The 20417-nt window shown below is 38.3% G+C and overlaps 1 protein-coding gene across 1 annotated transcript in view; it reads left to right on the forward strand.

The window, feature by feature from the left end:
- The window catches only part of mus201 (rad2 superfamily protein mus201), a 289622-nt gene that overhangs the window by 36765 nt on the left and 232440 nt on the right, over positions 1-20417 (forward strand). The window contains exon 3 of the mRNA XM_090384178.1: positions 16149-16327. Coding sequence (XP_090240304.1) covers positions 16149-16327 — 179 coding nt within the window. The remainder of the gene's footprint in view (positions 1-16148; positions 16328-20417) is intronic.

Here is a 20417-nt window from a genome sequence, read left to right on the forward strand (position 1 = left end):
CCCAGGCCCCTTTCATTCTGTACCACTGTCAGTGTAGTACCACAGAGTTGATACATTGCTCTGGGGTTGTTTCTCATATGTAGTACTTTACATTTGTCAATGTTAAACTTCATTTGCCACCTCTCAGCCCATCTGCTCAACCTTTACAGATCCTGTTGCAGCAGCATAGTGTCTTTTTTTTTTTTTTTTTGGTAGTTATTGGCGCATAGGCTACTGTGGCCATAATGCACCTCCCAAGGTTTTTGTAGTACTTTGATCCAAGCCCGAGGTGGGAATCGAACCCACGACCTTTGGGTTGCCAGGCAGGCACTTTACCCACCCAGCTAGCCCGGTCGGCAGCATAGTGTCAGTAGTGTCCTTGACAACCCTGCCAACCTTCGTATCGTCTGCAAACTTGGACATTAAGCTTGATATACCATCATCAGTATCATTTATAAATACAGAAAACCATAATGGACCCAACACTGAACCCTGAGGGACTCCACTAATAACATTAGTCCACGATGAGCAGTGTGCATTGATTGCCACTCTGTCTTCTCCCCCTCAACCACCCCTGATTATTGATTACCATTGATTACCAGTCTCTGTTGTCTCCCACTCAACCATCCCTTCATCCAATGCAGTAACTTACCCTTAATGCCATACCTCTCTAATTTGTACAGCAATCTTTCATGTGCAACAGTATCAAAAGCTTTCTTGAAATACAAGTATATGATATCAAAATTATTTTTGACATTCAGTTCCTTTGTGAACACATCATAGTATTCAATCAAATGGGTCAGACAAGACCTCCCTTTAACAAACCCATGCTGTGTCATAACTATTATTGCAGTCTTGTCTAAATGATCCTGCAATGCTTCTTTAAGCAATGACTCCATTATTTTCCATGGAACACAAGTTAAACTAACAGGTCTATGGTTACTTGAGTCACCTTTTGAATCCCCCTTTGTGAATTGGTGATACATTTGCATGTCCCCACGGACCTCCAGTCTATGGGTACCTCCCCTGAGTCCAAGGAAGCTCTCATAATTATGACTACGGGTTTGCTTCCTTCCTTTGCTGCCTCCTTTAATATAACTGGATAGATCCCAGCCATCCCGGGAGCCTTCCTTATGTTTAACTTCAACAATTTCTCCTCCATTTGCTCTCAGTTATTACAAAATCACTTAGCGCTGTGTTAGAGTTTGATAAACTTCTGGTATTCCCATCATTTAATAACTCCTCATGTGTGAATGTAGATGCAAAATACTCATTCAGTTTATCAGCTTCCTGAGCATGATCATCTATAGTCAATCCATCTATGTTAAGTGGTCCAACCTGATTCATCCCTTACCTTCTAGAATTTACATAAGTAAAGAACTCTTTGCCGTTTTTCTTTGCATCCTTTGCCAAGGATTTCTCGTAATCTGCCTTCGCCTGCTTAACCTCCTTTTTGACTTGATTACAGACAAACTTATATCTGCCATAGGCTTCTGTGTTGCCTGATAATTTATATGCATCCCATACATTTTTCTTCTCTTCCACGAGCCTTATTAATTCTTCTGACATCCATTTATACCTAAACCTTGAACAGTAATTTTTAGTTGGAATGAAAAGCCTAGTAGCCTCCAAAATTAAGTCACTGAAGGCATCCCATTTAGAATTCTATGTTGGTAACATCATCAGTTTATTTTCTATACAGAATTTAAAAACTGTCTGAGAATCCTGTAGTCACCTTTACGAAAGCAAAAGCCCTTACCTTTAGCCTTGATGGTAGTTACATCCTTAAGTAATTCCCACATCAGTACATTGTGATCACTGTCACCCAGTGGTTCCTTTATCTGCAAAATCTTAATGCATGATTAATCACTGCTGATAATCAGATCAAGAGTATTACTCCCTCTGGTTGCCTGTCGAACATGTTTCTGTAGAAAACAGTCATCCAATAAACCCAAAAAAGTCTTGTTAGTGTGCAAGTGACCAACCCACAAGTTCCAGTCAATATCTGGAAAATTAAAATCACCCATTATACAAAATTTGTAAGACATTCTGATTTACTGGCTCACTCTATTTCACTGCACAGCTCATTATACTCATCAGATTCATTAGGTCTATAACACACACCTACTCTCATTTTTACTTTCCCAGTGCTTATGTCACACCAAACAGACTCAACATAGCATTGTCCACTAACATCAGTTGGATGCACTTCCTTAGATTTTATGTGTTTATTAACTAACAGCATAACCTCTCCTCCCTTCCTGCCCTGTCTATCCTTTCTGTACGCATTGTACTCCCCAAATTCCAATTCTGCACTGTTTGTGGTCTGTGTGACATCATGTGCCTGATATCCCAACGATATCTGCTTTTGATGTCTTGACTAGCACTTCAAGCTCATCAAATTTATTAACTATATTCCTAGCACTGTTGTACATGCAAGTATACATGCACCTGTTCCTACTCTTAGTTACCCTAACACAGCCCATGTATTTATTTGTTCCTCTATGACTCCCAACAGGCCTGGAAATCTGCATTGCCTTGCTTTCCATGCTGCTGTTCATTCCTATAGAAGCAGTGCAATAATCACTTTTGCCTCTGCCTGCTGCCACTGTTAACCATTTAGTCTGTGTATCCCCCTCAAGTTAGCAGTTTTCCGACCCACCTAACACTGCCTTGATAGCTCCAGCAAATATTCTTGCACCCTTTCTACTTAAGTCACCCCAACCCTGATTGTTGACAGTCTCTCCTGTCAACAATCCTATCCTATCCTATCCTTATTACAAAATATATTTTCTATTTCCGTAACAATGGAGTCTCCTAAAAGAACTAAGTCCTTTTGAACCAGAGTAGTTTGCACTTGGTTATTCTGTTCTAGGGCTCGAATTGGGAGTGCATCAGTTGGTGGGTTACTAGAGTTTTGAGTCCCTGACGAGCTCCCAGTTACTTGATTCTAGAGGGCAACTGCCTGTTTTTTCAGTGACTCAAATTCTTCTAGCAATGCACCAAATTTTAACTTTAGATCGGTTCGTTCTGTACAATGGTGACAAAGAAAAGAATCGCCAGGTGAGCTATGATTATTCACTAGGTCGACCTTGAAATTCATGCCGCAGGTTCTGCAAACAATATAATCATGATTCAATCAGAAATCGCCATCGCCTATTTCTCTGCGAGTTATGATACCCTCTGAAGAGGTGTTCAAGGTGGATCTTGTACAACCATTGTTAAATTTACTAAATATCACAGAAAGTAAAAATTATATTCATAATATTATAAAAGTTAAATTTATAAACTATTACTGGAAACAAAGTTAGAGAGAGAGAGAGAGAGAGAGAGAGAGAATCTTTATTGCAACTAAATAAATACAATGTACATATATAGATGTAAGTGAAGTTGCAATTTCCCATCACGGCCAGGGGCTCACATCAGAATAGATTAGTTAATAGATAATAGATGATGCTCACATCAGAATGGATAATGCACACTGTAAAATTGTCATTACACTTTCTCATATTGCGCAGTATTAACTATATTTACAAGTTACATCATACGGTTATATTTACAATAAAAATATCTTATTTACAGTTTTATCATTTAAAAATTTTATTTACAATAAAAATATATAATATACATGAATGGCACTTCTCTGTCAAAGGAATTTTGTCGTGGCACAAGGGGAGCTTGGTAGATGGCATGGAGGGCATGCAAACTTGTTATTCAATTCTGGGATTGGAGCGAGCTACTAACACTTCTTTCCTGTGGGTTTTATTGCTGCAAAACCTATGCAAGTCAGCGTCGAGGTGCTGTACTTCCGGTAGCATTTGGTTTGGGAGGAAGCGGTCTGAGGTATGAAGCCTCCGATTCCTTAAGCACAGCATCTGGGTTGACCGAAGTTCTGGCTTGGGTATTCGCCAGTAACATGAATCCCGAATGGATGGTGTTGCGATCTTACCCGTGATCATTTTAACTGTAGCTATCAATCGTTGTATTTCGATGATATCAGGCAGTTGCTGCATCCCCCAGTGAGGTAGCTAAGGCTGTAGTTCTGTCTTGTGGTGGGAGACAAGCTTTCCGTTTAGCCCATTTAAGTAGCCAGAATTGTGCAGCGAGGATTGGTTTCTTCATTGTAGTAGTTGCTGATGCTCACACTTCAGCAGCATAGCGGAGTGGAGAATAGATTACTGTTCTGATGAATTTCTTAATTAAACGAGGTTCCTTAACATCAATTAGTTGTTGTTTAGCTAGTCATCGGAGAGAGGCTGTTCTGGAAGTGAGCTTCTCTACGTGGGCACGAAACTGGAGTTTTGGGTCAAATACTATTCCCAAATCCATATATGTAGGAGTAGCAGATATTACAATTCCATTGAGTGTTGGGGCTATTATTGTAGGGGTTGGTCTGAGGAAGAACACCATTAGCTTTGTTTTTTGTGGGTTGATCAAGAGTCTATTCTGTTTGAGGTAAAATTTTAACGCCTATTGTTGGAAACAATAGGCATTAAAATTTTTATATCATCTGCATAGGTGATGATTTTCTCATTGTTACGGACAAGAGGCACAATGATAGCTGTAAATAATAAACCAGATAGGAATCCTTGCGGAACACCAGCAGAGATCACCTTCTTGTGTGATTGTCCATAGGCATTGCAGCGAGGAGTGATGCTACGAACCAGAGGATTAGATATTGGATTAGATAGTAGTCTTCCAGTAAGCGGAGGAGCGCCGACATGTTGATGGCATCAACGGCAGCTTCAATATCCAGGTATTTCATTGCGAGTTCCTCTTGCTGTTCAAAGGCGGACAATATATTACATATGGTTGCAAGGAGGTTCGTCACTGTGGATCGGTTTCGGACTTCGCAGTGGACCTGTGCCAGTCTATCTCCAAGAATCTGATTCGTTAAGGTGGGCAGCATAGTTTTTTCCAGGATTTTCAGGAGTGTTGAGGAGTTAGATATCGCCGAAAGTGCATGGGTAGAGTGGGGTTTCGAACTTTTAGATTTGGTCTGACAAGGTAGCTATTCCAGGCTTTAGGAAAATTTCTTGTGGTTAGAATTCCGTTGAAGATGGACTTGAGCGGTTGGAGGATGAACGGACTGATGCATTTTACCATGAATTGTGGCACTTTGTCGGTCCCTGCTGTTGCTGTCGCGGAGTTTATTTCTGCTGTCAGCTAGTATGTAGAGATGGTGATGGAATGCAAGATGTCTTGTTGTAATTCATTGTTGGGACATAAAAGAGAGTTTAGTTGCTCTGCACGCGTATTGAATCTTGTAATATGATCTAGCCACTGAGCTGGGTCCAGCTCACTAGGAAAGCTATGGGATCTGAAGCGGTATGGGATTTTCCCTTTTTGAAGTTGGGTGCCCAGGTGTGCTGTTATTGCTCGTGATTTCTCCCTATTAAATTGCGCTCGTGCTCTTGAATAAGATATCTGGTCGGAAGTCTGAGTTCTTTTCCAGATCTGGTGTAGCTGCTGCTTTAACAGGAAGGCCATGTGTACATTTGGATTCCACCAGGCTTTGGAGTAAGATGAGATCCTTATCTTCTTTGATGCGGAATATTGTGCAATGGTGTTTACCCAGTTTGTCAATCGTGTTACCGCAAGCAAGACGTCACACATTTCAAGGACATGCCAAGGTGTAAGGGTGGCGGCTTGCAGGCATTTTTGGATGTTAAGGAGCTTGGGGCTGATGATGACGACAGTTTGAACATTTTTTCGGGCAGGTGGTTCCCGAGTAGGAATAATTAATTTTGCGTAGATAGGGTCGTGATCCGATTTGTAGTGCCTCTCAGGTGGTTCTTGAATACATGCTAAGGAGGAAAATAGCAAGTCAAGGTGGTTTTCTTCTCTAGTACGGCAGTGATCGATTAGGTGTATATTTGCCAACTTCATGTAGTCAACAAGGATTTTCTTGTGGGCAGTGGTGAGCTGAGAGGTGAAAGTTGGTGATTGCCCAGTTGGCTGCCTCATTGATGATATCAATTGTGGGTACCGGTGGGATACACATTACGCAGATATCTATTGTGGATGCATTTCTGAGCAGTGTCATGGCTAGGGCTTCGAAATTTGGTGAGTCACTGTAGATAGTGTTGATAAATTTGAAGGTCGCGTCTTTGAAGAACATAGCAACACCATCTCCCCTTCTATTCCTCCTGGAGGTGATCTCTGCCACGTAGCCTGCTCGTGTAGCTATCACTATTTTCTGCTACTCATGCTCAAGCCATGTTTCAAATTTAGTTAAAATATCGAATTTGCCTGCTAGCAGGATTTTCTCAGTAGTCTCTATTTTATTTCGCATGCTCCTAACGTTCTGATACATTACACTTCCAGTATCAGAGCAGTGCACTTGAATTAAATTTTTGGACCTTGAAAGAGAAAGTACCACATGAGGTCGTGGGTGTCTCATTGTGATCACTCTTGGGATTGGCCAGCGTAGCTTGTCTTGCTTGCTTGGAGAATTTGGGCTATGGGTTAAAATGGGGCCATTGTCTACTGCATTGGTAGAACCGACTGTCTTGTTTTGTGTATGGCAAAGGGGTGCAATGTAGAGCCTGGATCTTGAGTCAGCTTCCATTTAGTCGAGTGTCCAATGCATGCTCCACGATGTTTCTCCTTCTGACGCTGCTGCTTGGGTAGAACGATCGGACAATAACACCGATCGGCCAGGAAGAGGGGGTTACTGATAGCTTCGACGGATGTTGCTTCACAGGATAACTTGAATGAAGCATAATTATTGCTCTTGTTAGGTAACTTAGTGACTTCCGCACTGATGTAGAGGTCTCGAAGGAGGACATTAGCTACTTGTTCAGGAGTTCTTAGGGGATGCAGCCTCGAAATGAAAAAGTTCTTAGATGTTCTGTTGCGATGTGGCGTCATGGCTCTGAGCCTAGAACAATTTGACGTGCCTGTTACACATGCATTTTTCATTCATGCACCTGGTTTGTGTGACTGTTTGACCTTTTGGTGTTGGAGTGTTGCGAGTGGGATAGGGCTGAGATCTAGCCACAATCCCTGCCCATGTTGTTCTGATGGGCTTTTTATTAGGACGAATTTCAGTGCCATGAGCTAGCGGTTCTGTATGATGGCTGATGTCACTTCTTGGTGCAATTCTCGTGGGTACCGATGGCATAATTTCTGGTCTTTCTTCACGACTGCATGAATTGATTGATGAGTTGTGCATGTGTATAGGTTATGAGGCACTCGTGATGACTGTGCTACAGCTGGTTGGAAGGGGCATGGAATGCTCACTCGGTGGAATTTTTATCTTTTCATTTGATGTGTCAGTTGAGGACCACATTTCAGGTATATTATTGCCTTTGGCATGGGAATGTGATATTTTCTCTGTGTAGTGATCGATTTCTGCAGCTTTTCACAGCACTGTGAGTCAGGAATAGAATGACTTATGCTGAGTTTCACATCCTCACTAATTTTGCTAGAGAAAAGCTCGTAGCACTTATCGTAGAATGTATCAAACTCCGATTGTACACGTTTTAGTAGTGCAGCCTTGAAGTCACTCAGCATTGGCAACAGGAACTCATCAGTTATATGAGGTTTATTATCAAAATAAACTTAACATAATTTTAACATAACAGTATATTAAATATATTACTTAAATGCAATTATCTCACCTCTCTATCATAATCTAATCCTCTCTAATCACTATGCTTTCCGTGTTTGGAAGTAGAAGAAAAAGTTTTAAGGAGCCATTCGTGATGTTCCAGACAAGTGGTCCAAAAACAGCCTTGAGGGCAGCCCCTAGTGACACAGTGGAGGGTGGAGTTGGAACTAGAAATAATAGAAACTATGATTTTCAAAGTAACTTCTTTGAAAATCATAGTTTTTTTTTTGAAAATCTAGACCACCATAACAGATCAAAAGCCACAGAGAAATCAACAAAAATAGCAAGAATGTACTTAGTTTGCAGAATGAACTTGAGAAAGGAATTCAACGAGTGCTTTTTCAGTACCTCATCCAGGTGGGAAACCATATTGATAATCTGATACAAGAGAGGCAGTAGTGAAAAGAGAAGTGAGCCTTATAGCAATCAGTCTTTCAAGTGTTTTGGCCAAATAAGGTAACAGAGCAATAAGGCTAGAAGATCTGCCATTCAGTATGTTGGAAGGTTTAGAAATTAATTTATGAAGAGCTGTCTTCCAGATAACAAGAAAAGTAATTTTTTTTGAAAATAGTTGGAAGAACCATTGGACAGAGCTTGTGGATTTGCTTAATAAAGATGCCTTCATGAAGGTTGAGGCTTGGGTAACCAGAGTTCTTAATTTTTAGGACACCTCCATCGGTGTAAAAGGCTGAGATTCAGAATTAGTTATGCCATTCATATCTGGTGAGCCTGTTTGGTACATCCCTCTCCTTCTGGTATTTAATTCTTTGCTACTTTTCTCTGCATTCTTAGGCAAGGGTTTCATCTATCTTGGCGCTTGCCTTTACCCAATCAGTGACTTGATTGCAGACTAGGTTGTACTTACTGTTGATTTGTGGCTTCTTGCTGATTTATTATCGCCCTATGCTTTTTTTTTCTTGTCAGCCCCTAGTCTCATCAGTTTGACATCAAACGATATCTTTGTTGGTATAAAAAGCTTGTAGCTTCAATTAGTACTTCCCATTTAAAAATTGAAGTTGGTAATATCAGTTGGTTGCACTGATAAAAATTTAAAAATTGGCTGCAACCAACCACTGTAGTTGACTTTATAAAAGCAAAATCCCCTCCCTTTTACCTTAACTAGAGATATCAGTATATTTGGATCACTGCCACCTAATTCCTTTAACAGGAAATTTTGAATGCACGAATGTGTTTCTGTTCTCGTTTAATGTAACTGTCAATTGTTCATTAAGTTCTTGACATAGTTCTTGATCTGTTAATTTTTTAAAAAATATTTTGAACTTCTAAAATGATTAAGTTTTGATTTAAAACACTGTATACTTCTAATTTATTGATATATTTACATGCATTACATAATGTAGGGTTCACTCTCTTGGCCCATGCAGTTTATAAATTTAAAATTAAGTTGCATGCAATATCAGTATTACTACTTCCATAATTTTTATTTTGCAGTTTAGATTACAAAATGCTGTGTCCTTGATGGATTATCACTGTTGTGGTCCCCTGATAAAATTTTGCTGTGTTGTTCTATCCTCATATACTTTTAGTATTGATGTTTTCATTTTTTCCCGATCTTTGGTATTATATGTTTCTTTATTACAGTTTATTTACATCTTTATTTACTTAAGCATCAATGCAAACCTTATGTAATTCTGTCGATGTGAATTTTCTCTTATTGATTGTATACTTTGTTATTATTTATACAAAGTATGAAAAGGAGGTGATAGAGTACTTTTTCACTTTCTTTTAACTCACTATTATAGTTTAACTAGTGCTTTTTTTTTTTTTTAGCAGCATAGTTGTAAAAATTCATCACGTATATTCATGTCATGTTTTTAAATGCGTATGAATCCATTTTCATATTTAATCATATAAATGTCATTTCCACTCTCATTATAAATGAGAGTGGAAATGAAAGTCTCTAATAAAAAAATAAAACATAAGCCTGTAGAGCAAAAATTAACATAAAAATAACCCAAAATAAAACAAACGGAAAAAGGAGAGTAAAGGTAAGACATAAACAGTAGCCGAGAAACCCTTATATAATTTCGCACTTTAAATCCAATTAATAAGACCGATATAAATTTAAAATAATGCCAATTACATAATAATTTAGTGGTACCCCCCCCGAGAGGTACCAGCTCTGAAAGACGTGAAATATCACCAAAAAGGGTTAAAGGAACTACTAAAAGATAACAAAATCAAAATAAAATAGACTGACCATGAGGCCAATAATGGTCATGGAATTGCTGCATTTCAATCGCTATACAAATCGTCGCAAAGGCGAAAAGATCGAAGTACCAATCCACCCTTTCCCCTCCGATCGATCCACTAATGCAGAGGATTTGCACAGCGATCCGCTCAAAGCCCCAGATGAAGTAGCGGGTAGATGACCAGGTAAAGGAATGTTTAGTTGATATTGATTTGATGATTAATTAATGCGATTTAAAGTTTGTTCAAATAATTATAATTTTAACTTTAACTTCATTGAGTATTAATCATATCTTTAATACCATTACAGAACCCCAGGAATAGGTTAGACTGCACATTCTAACTGAATCTCATGTTCCGTATACACCTTAATACCTTTATAGAAAATAAATACCAGAAAATTGAAGTTGTTTAAACAGTCAAACTATAATATATCAAGCATGTATAATGTCTAATTGCCACACGGCAATAGCATTAACGTTGCAAGTGATAAATTGAAAATAATCATTTAGACATTTATAATAATAATTTAAAAACACAATATATATATATATATATATATATATATATATATATATATATATATATATGTATATAATAAAGGAGAGATGATTGCCAGGTGGGTAAAGTGCCTGCTTGGCAACCCAAAGGTCATGGGTTCAAATCCCACCTCGGGCTTGGATCAGAGTAAAATGCAAAAACTTTGGGAGGTGCATTATGGCCACAGAAGCCGATGCACCAACAACTAATAATAAAAAAAAAAAAAGAGATGATTGGTGGGTTTACAACGTTCATCGTGTAAGTTGTGAAAAAACGGTGAAAATCTGAACATGTTATATTAATATGTAAGTGAAGTGATGTAAAATAATAACATACAATAATAATAAAATAATAAAGTGCAACTAATATTACTTCAAAAGTGAAATAGATAATTGAAAGTAAATTAGAAGTTTGGATGAATGTGAATCTTGGCAAAAAGGTCTGATGGAACAAATGCTCAGCATAATGAAAATTATAATAAGGGTATGGGTAATGTGGGGAGTTTTTTCCCCAAAGGTTTTTAGTAACAATCAGAAAAGGGGGAGGGGTTGATATTTTTTTCAAGTACTGCCCTTGTTTAAGGATGGCACTGAGAAACAATGCCTACGAGTGAAAAAATACACAGCCTACACATATAAATGGGATCTGCCATGACTCGATATGCAATCATTGGTAGGTTTTATTGGTTAATTTTGAGTTGTGAACTGTATACAGCAGACTGTCAAAATAACGGCACATTGTGATCGGATGTATAGATACAGCTCAGATTTCTTGCAGTGCTGAAAAAAGAAAACGGCAAGTCATGTGATTACTGTATTTGTTTACGTTTGCCATTTTGAAAGTGAATTCTGTATTGATATCATGTATTATACTGCTGTTTTACATTTATTTTAAATTAAAAACCCCTCGCTATGGCTCCTAAAGTTAATAAACCTAAATCCTAAAGTTAGTAAACAGAAAATAAAAGAACAACAACAACATTAAAGCTTAGTGACAAACTTGATATAATCCAAACTATTACATTAGTATTGCCCAGAATGTTAATTCATATACCCATGTGTATTGTATCTGTAAATTGCGTGTGTTCTCTGCTCGATTTGCTTGTTTTGCTGGACGAAAAACCAGTTTTTGGAGGGAAAAACCTTGCTTTCTATACCTGAGACCCACTAACTCATCCACAGAGTGAAAAAAGCTTATAAAAGTTCCTTGTGTCATCAACTGGATTTGAACCCGGGCCTTTTCCACCAGTGGGAGGAGGATGGTGGCGATACCACTGTGTTATCCACGCAGACTAAACTTGATATAATAAAGAAAATAGAACAGGGCATAAGCAGAAGTGTATTAATGGCAGAATATAACGTGGGATTGTCTACATATGTTTTTTTATGTGCTGCAGTTAATAAAATTGCATTTTTTATCTCTCTATTTCTTATTTGGCCTCGTTATTTCTGCATTAAATACATTAAAAATAAAACTTACTAGATAAAGGAAATCGTAATAACAGCACACCTTGAATCCCTGAAGGTGCCGTTATTTCGAAAGTCTACTGTATAATCAGATATTCCATTCTTGGGCTCATGTTGCTTTCAGACATGAGTAATACACTGCAAGGAGACATGATTGAAATGTTTAAGGCTTGAAAAGGATTGAGTAAACTAAATACTGATAGCATCCTGACTATTTCTCAGACTGTAACTGTGAGTGGGCTGAAAACAAATTGGACAAGGATAAATGTCAGATGAACTAATGAGGCATATGGCAGAGAAGAAAAATGCATGGCATACTTACAAATTAACACATGAGACAGAAGCCTATGATAGATACAAGTTGATATGCAACCAAGTTACAAAGGAGGTTAGGCAGGTGAAGGCAGATTACGAGAAATCCTTGGCAAGGGATGCAAAGAAAAACAGCAAAGAGTTCTTTACTTATGTAAACTCTAGAAGGAAGGGGATGAATCAGATTGGTCCACTTGATATTGATGGGTCAACTGTTGATGATCCTGCTCAGGTAGCTAACAAACTAAATGAATATTTTGCATCGACATTCACACATGAGGAGTTATTCAGCAAGGGGAATGCCAGAGGTGTATTCAACTCTAGCAGTAAGCTACAGAATCTTGAAATAACTGGGAGTAAAGTGGAGGAGAAACTGTTGAAGATAAACACAAGAAAGGCACCCGGGGTGGATGGGATCTATCCAGTTATATTAAAGGAGGCAGCAAAGGAAGTAAGCAAACCCTTAGCCATAATTATGAGAGCTTCCTTGGACTCAGGGGAGGTACCCATAGACTGGAAATGTGCAAATGTGACCCCAATTCACAAAGGAGGATCAAAGGCTGACACAAGTAATTATAGACCTGTGAGCTTAACTTCTGTTCCAGGAAAATTAATGGAGGCACTGGTTAAAGAAGCACTGCAGGATCATTTAGACAAGACTTCAGTTATAGCTCAGACACAGCATGGTTTTGTTAAGGGGAAGTCTTGCCTGACCAATTTGATTGGATATTATGATGCAGTCACAAAAGAACTGGATGCAGGGAATAGCTTTGATATTATATACTTGGATCTTAGAAAGGCTTTTGATACTGTTGCACATGGAAGACTGCTACACAAATTGGAGCAGTGTGACATTGGAGGCAAATTGCTGCTATGGATAAAGGGGTGGTTGAGGGGGAGAAGACAGAGAGTGGTAATCAATGGACACTGCTCATTGTGGACTAATGTTATTAGTGGAGTCCCTCAGGGCTGGGTCCATTATTGTTTTCTGTATTTATAAATGATATTGATGATGGTATATCAAGCTTAATGTCCAAGTTTGCAGACAATACAAAGGTTGGCAGGGTTGTCAAGGACACTACTGACACTATGCTGCTTCAACAGGATCTGGAAAGGTTGAGCAGATGGGCTGAGAGGTGGCAAATGAAGTTTAACATTGACAAATGTAAAGTACTACACATGGGAAACAGCAACCCCAGAGCAACGTATCAACTCTGTGGTACTACACTGACAGTGGTAGAGAATGAAAGGGACTTGGGGGTGGTTGTGCAGGCAGATATGAAGTTCTCTGAGCAGTGCAGACGGGCTGCAAGAGTAGCTCATGGAGTATTGTCAATGATATACAGGAATTTTTCCAGCAGGGATAAGGAGGTGATTATTCCATTGTATAAGGCAATGGTCAGGCCACTCCTAGAGTACTGTATACAGGTCTGGAGGCTCATTTCAAGAAGGATGTAGAGCTGCTGGAACGAGTACAGAGAAGGGCAACAAGATTAGTGAATGGAACAAAGGGGTGCTCTTACGAAGAAAGGCTTAAGTTTTGCAAATTACAGTGTCTGGAGACTAGGCACCAGCGAGGTGATCTGATAGAGGTGTATAAAGCCTTGAATGGTTCAAGCATGCTCAATGCTGATGGGATTCTTCCTCAAGCTCAGAAAAGTCACCTGAGAGGGCATAAATTCAAATTGAGGAAAGACAGATGTAGGATAGACGTGCGGAAATTTGCCTTTAGCCAGCGGGTGGTTATTTGGTGGAACAGACTTCCATCCCTTGTGGTGGAGGTTGATAGCCTAAATAAGTTTAAGGCTCAGCTGGACAGGTATTTTGAACGAACAGAGGGGTGAAGTGGAAGTGGGTTTTTTTTTTTTTTCTTTTTTTTTGGCTGATGCTGCATAAGCTTGCTTTCTTGCATCAAATGCCTCTACTAATGCTAATGCTAATGCTAACAAGTAATTATAGACCTGTGAGCTTAACTTCTCTTCCAGGAAAATTAATGGAGGCACTGGTTAAAGAAGCACTGCAGGATCATTTAGACAAGACTTCAGTTATAGCTCAGACACAGCATGGTTTTGTTAAGGGGAAGTCTTGCCTGACCAATTTGATTGGATATTATGATGCAGTCGCAAAAGAACTGGATGCAGGGCATAGCTTTGATATTATATACTTGGATCTTAGAAAGGCTTTTGATACTGTTGCACATGGAAGACTGCTACACAAATTGGAGCAGTGTGACATTGGAGGCAAATTGCTGTTATGGATAAAGGGGTGGTTGAGGGGGGAGAAGACAGAGAGTGGTAATCAATGGACACTGCTCATCGTGGACTAATGTTATTAGTGGAGTCCCTCAGGGCTCAGTGTTGGGTCCATTATTGTTTTCTGTTATTTATAAATGATATTGATGATGGTATGTCAAGCTTAATGTCCAAGTTTGCAGACGATACAAAGGTTGGCAGGGTTGTCAAGGACACTACTGACACTATGCTGCTGCAACAGGATCTGGAAAGGTTGAGCAGATTGGCTGAGAGGTGGCAAATGAAGTTTAACATTGACAAATGTAAAGTACTACACATGGGAAACAGCAACCCCAGAGCAATGTATCAACTCTGTGGTACTACACTGACAGTGGTAGAGAATGAAAGGGACTTGGGGGTGGTTGTGCAGGCAGATATGAAGTTCTCTGAGCAGTGCAGACGGGGGCTGCAAGAGTAGCTCATGGAGTATTGTCAATGATATACAGGAATTTTTCCAGCAGGGATAAGGAGGTGATTATTCCCTTGTATAAGGCAATGGTCAGGCCACACCTAGAGTACTGTATACAGGTCTGGAGGCCTCATTTCAAGAAGGATGTAGAGCTGCTGGAACGAGTACAGAGAAGGGCAACAAGATTAGTGAATGGAACAAAGGGGTGCTCTTACGAAGAAAGGCTTAAGTTTTGCAAATTACAGTGTCTGGAGACTAGGCACCAGCGAGGTGATCTGATAGAGGTGTATAAAGCCTTGAATGGTTTGAGCATGCTCAATGCTGATGGGATTCTTCCTCTAGCTCAGAATAATCACCTGAGAGGGCATAAATTCAAATTGATGAAAGTCAGATGTAGGATAGACGTGCGGAAATTTGCCTTTAGTCAGCGGGTGGTTGGTTGGTGGAACAGACTTCCATCCCTTGTAGTGGAGGTTGATAGCCTAAATAAGTTTAAGGCTCAGCTGGACAAGTATTTTGAACGAACAGAGGGGTGAAGTGGAAGTGGGGTTTTTTTTTTTTTTTTTGGCTGATGCTGCATAAGTTTGCTTTCTTGCATCAAATGCCTCTACTAATGCTAATGTGCGAAAATTTGCTTTCACCCAGAGAGGGAGGGATTGATTGTTGGAACATACTACCATCTGGTGCTGTGGAAGTTGCTAAGCTAAATAAAAATAAGGAAGATTTAGACAGATTGATAAGGGGGCAGTGTGTGGTTTTTCTTTTTTTTTTTTTGCCTGATGCTGCATAAGCTTGTTTCCTTCCATGTTTTGCCACTACTAATACAGTGATTTAATGTAACTATAGTAATATGGTATTAATAATGGATGATAATATTGAAAATAGATAAGTTAAATGATTAAACTAAATGCATATGAAAAACACAATGCCTTTTTAGAGAGAACTAGTATTGGAATACAACATTACAGAATCATAATCATAGTGTAATTTTTAAATTATGCAGGAAAATTAATAAAAACCAGGATGGAAGAGAAACTTAAAATTTTTGAGTTTTGAAATTATTTCTGCATTGCAGCTTTCTAATTTAATTCATGGTTATTTTTCTCTGACATTTTTCTATAACATCATGAGAGATCCTGCAAAAATTAAAAATTCCTTCTTGACATGCTGAATACACTAGCATTAATAAGTGTTATTATGTTGTATGGAACAGATCTGTTTTAACACAGCAATAATTTTAAAAAAGTATACACATTGACATTGAATTTAGTGCACTGTGGCTAAAAAAAAATATATGTATTATATTGCAGTTTATTTTTGTTTAGGCATCTCGGCAGCAAAAAAAAGATGTAACAGAGAAAAAAAGGCACAAACTGGGAATTAAGATTTGTAGTAATTACCTTTTAAATCAGTTAGTTAATGATTCTGGCAAGAAATGCAACCTTCTTCGTTTAGATAATGACTTATACAAACTTCCTCCATTGGCAACAGAGGCAGTAGACAAGTAATGTTTTTGATATTAAAGTTATATATTTCTTTCTCAAATGTAATAAAAGTGAAAATATTAATTGCTTCATTCCTTATGAATTTTATACTTTCATTTTGAGGAGTGCATTATCAACCTGAATTGAAAATTTTCTCTTCAAAAACAGTCTTTATTATATCTTATTATATATCTTTATTACCATTATTGCCTCTATTTTTATTTATTTACTTTTTTATTACATTTAGCTTTCTTTTTTTTTATTACCTTTAGTACCATTATTGCAAAGAAGCCAGATGGACTAAAAGGAAAACGACTTAAGCACAGAAAAAGGACTATTGATATTGGTACATGGAATATTCATGGAAGCTGACACAAGAGATAGTTACAGAAGCAAAAGAGATGCACTTTGATATTCTTGTCATGAAGAAAAGAAGGTAAAAGGGAATGAACATATTGGAGAATATGCTCATTACTGGAATGAGGTTGAAAAATCAGAAAGAGCTAAAGCAGGTGTTGGTGTTCTAGTGGGTAAGAGACTAGGATTTGTTAAAGGGTATGGTCAAATTAATGAAAGATGCATTAAAGTTATTTTTAACATACACGGCCAGGAAATGGTTATGTTGGGTGTATATGTACCTGTAGACAATGCACCTGATGCTGAAAAGGATGAGTTCTACCATATGCATTATGAACAAATGGATTTTGTTAAGAAGAACTAACAAATAGTTTTGACAGGAGAATTAAATGGATGGGTTGGATCAAAAAGGAATGACGATGTAGTGGATCACTTTGTACGAGAGACTGTGAATGACAACAGTGAGAGACTTATCGGTTTCAGTAAACAGTACTACCTGAAAATTCTTAACACCTCTTTTCAATACAAAAACATCCATAGATATACACGGGAGTGACCATCACTCCAGCAGAAATCAATTATAGACGTTATAATTACTCACCAGAAGTCAGTATGGACAACAAAATACTGCAGGGTAATGAGAGGTGTCAACTGCGGGTCACATCATTACCTGGTGATTGCAGATATATTATTCAAATACCAGAATAAGGGGCAAGTGAGAACTAATACAGTCAGTAAAGACAATAGGGTAGTGGAAGAAAATATTGCTTATAAACTAGAACTACAATCTCATGACAGTGATAAAGATCTTTACCAGAGAAGACTCCAGAACTACCTATCTCACATTGGAGAAATATAAGAGGTGAATGCTGTTATATAAGAAATATCTTATATATATATATATATATTTCATTAAAACTGCCATACACAAGACTGCTAACGAAGTGCTAGCAGTAATAGATCACAAATATAAACAACAGTATTGGTAGAATGAGGAGGTAGCAAGTTTTGGTGAAAGAGAAGAAAAGAGCCCATAACAAATGGCTAATGAATAAAAATCAGGAAAATAGAAAAGAATACAGAAGGTGCAATAGAGCAGTTAAAAGGAAAATTGCTGAATCCAAGAATGCAGCATGGGAGAAAAGATGCCAAGAAATTGACAGCTTCTTAGGAGGAACACAGTCATCTGAAGCCTGGCGAAGCTTGAGAGCACTGAAAACAAATGAATCTTGATCGAATTAGAACTTTATAAATATGCCAACGTGGAAAAGTCATTATAACCTCCTAAACGAAAGACTATCTCAATATCAGAGCATAATTACCTCTCCACCAGTAGATAAAAGGGAGATAGAAATTACAAAACAGCAAGTTCTTGACTGGGGAAAATTAATGAAGAGCAAAAAATCTCCAGGCCCTGGGAACACAGCAATGGAACTAATTAAATATGGACGACCAAGTCTTTTCGATAGTATAGCACAGCTGATGTATACAGCCAAGGAAAATTCCAAATGAATGGAAAGTAGGATATTTCATCCACAAATAAAAAAACGAAATAAGCTGGATCAGGGGAACTATAGAGACTGAAGTGTTAATTGCACTATGTCCAGACTATACTCTAAAGTGCTGCAGTTAAAATTACGAGAGGTAAAGGATAAGATAAGTGAAGAACAAAGTGGGTTTAGGTCAGGTCGCTTTGTGCAGACAATTTGTTTGTTTGTTCCACTAGACAACAACTAGTGGAGAAAAGAAAAGCAAAGAATAAAAATACAGTCTTTGCCTTCATTGATTTAGAAAAGGCTTATGATTCCGTTCCAAGAAAAGAATTATGGAAAGCCCTTCAAAATATGTCAGTTGATCCAGAGCTTGTGGAACTGATTAGGGGATTGTACCATAATAATGTGGCATATATTAAAGTTGGGAATACTTAATCAATGCAATCTATCCAACAAAGATGAGACAAGGATGTAGCCTGTGATAGGGCTACATCCTTGTTGTTTAATGTTTTCTTGGAATGTGCTTTACAAGAATGGAAAAGAAGCTGTTATGGAATGGGAGTACCAATTAATGACATATCTTTGGAGTCTAAATTTTTCCGTTGATCAGATTATCATTGCCCAAGAAGCTTATGGTTTAGAATACACGTTTAGAAAATTGCATATGATCAATGGAGCCTCAATATCAATTTTACAAAGACAGAATCCCTAAGCACAGTGGAATGTCTTGATGAATTGAAAGTTACACAGTCTATACATCTAAAACCTGTTGACTTTTTCCAGATATCCTGGATGTAGATTAAGGAAGGGTTGGGGAAAGAGGAAGTTTACACACTAATTCATCAAAGTAGGAAGATTCTTAGTGCCCTCAACTCTATATGGTGGGACAACAGTATCTCCCGTAGAACTAAAAAAAACGTATCAAATAGTCGTTAGTGGAATTGTACTTTGCTACGGATATGAGGTGTGGACACTGAAAGATAAAAAGAAGCTTAGAGCCCTATAGATGAACTACCTGCTTCGGAGTGCTAGGGGTTTCAAAGCTAGACAGGGTAACAAACGAGGAAATAAGATGATGTATGCATGCAGATGAAGATATAGAATGAATAGAAAATAGGGGGTTGAGATGGTTTGGACATCTGCTACACATGAATGAAGTTGGATAGCCTAAATTATATATGAGTGGATACCACAAGGTAAGAGAAGGTGAGAATGCCCTAGAAAAACATGGAAGGAAGGTGCACTATCAGCCATGAGAAAGAGAAATTTGAAAGCTGAAAATTCCCACATCCAGTGACTTTGAAAAATGGGAACGACAAGGCGGCAATCTGCCATATGAAGTCAAACATAGATAGATAGATATATCTTTATTATATTATAATGCTAGTAACTCAGTTAAAGTACATTGAGAATAAACAAGAGCAATATTGTGATAATTAGATACATTATCCATGTTGTGAATATGAAAATGTTCCAGTTACATTATCAGATGGCAGATCGGCTGAGCATCTTTTTCATCTTGAGAGAGAGAGAGAGAGAGAGAGAGAGAGAGAGAGAGAGAGAGAGAGAGAGAGAGAGAGAGAGAGAGAGAGGTACAGTGTGGTGATTGCCAATTTCCAATAGGAGACTGCATCAAAAGGCGATGTTTCTGTTTTAGTTTGTGTGTCCATGTTATTTGGGATGGCCCGATATATTTCACAAATTACTTGCAAATACACTGCATTTAGGATTCTATTAGATAGCGTAGTATTGTCAATTAATTAATTAAATTTATTGATCTTATTAATTTAAAATATCATGCCCCAGACTAGAGCAGCAAAGCAACGGGGCACAAAGTTAACAGGAGCGACTGCTTCTACAGGGATGGGATTCACTTAAATAGAAGGGTTGCAAGAATATTTGCTGATGCTATCGAGGCAGTGGTAGGTGGATCGGAAAACTGCTAGCTTGAGGGGATTCACAGACTAAAAGGTTAAAAGTAGCCACAGGCAGAGGTGAATGTGATTCTTGCACAACTTCTATTAGAATAAGTAGCGACCTGGAGCAAGGGGTGATGGGGCTTTCAGGGACTAATGGCAGTCATCATGAAACAGGTGGGTATATGGGATGTGTCAGGGTAACTAGGAATAGGTGCATGTATGCTTGCATGTATACCAGTGCTAGAAGTATAGTAAATAAATTTAATGAATTTGAAGTGTTGGTCAAGACATCAAAGGTGGATATTGTTGGGATATTGGATACGTGGTGTCACACTGATATT

Source organism: Mastigoproctus giganteus, chromosome 1 (assembly GCF_048544385.1).
Source record: "Mastigoproctus giganteus isolate SK-2022 chromosome 1, ASM4854438v1, whole genome shotgun sequence".
NCBI classification, from domain to species: domain Eukaryota; kingdom Metazoa; phylum Arthropoda; class Arachnida; order Uropygi; family Thelyphonidae; genus Mastigoproctus; species Mastigoproctus giganteus.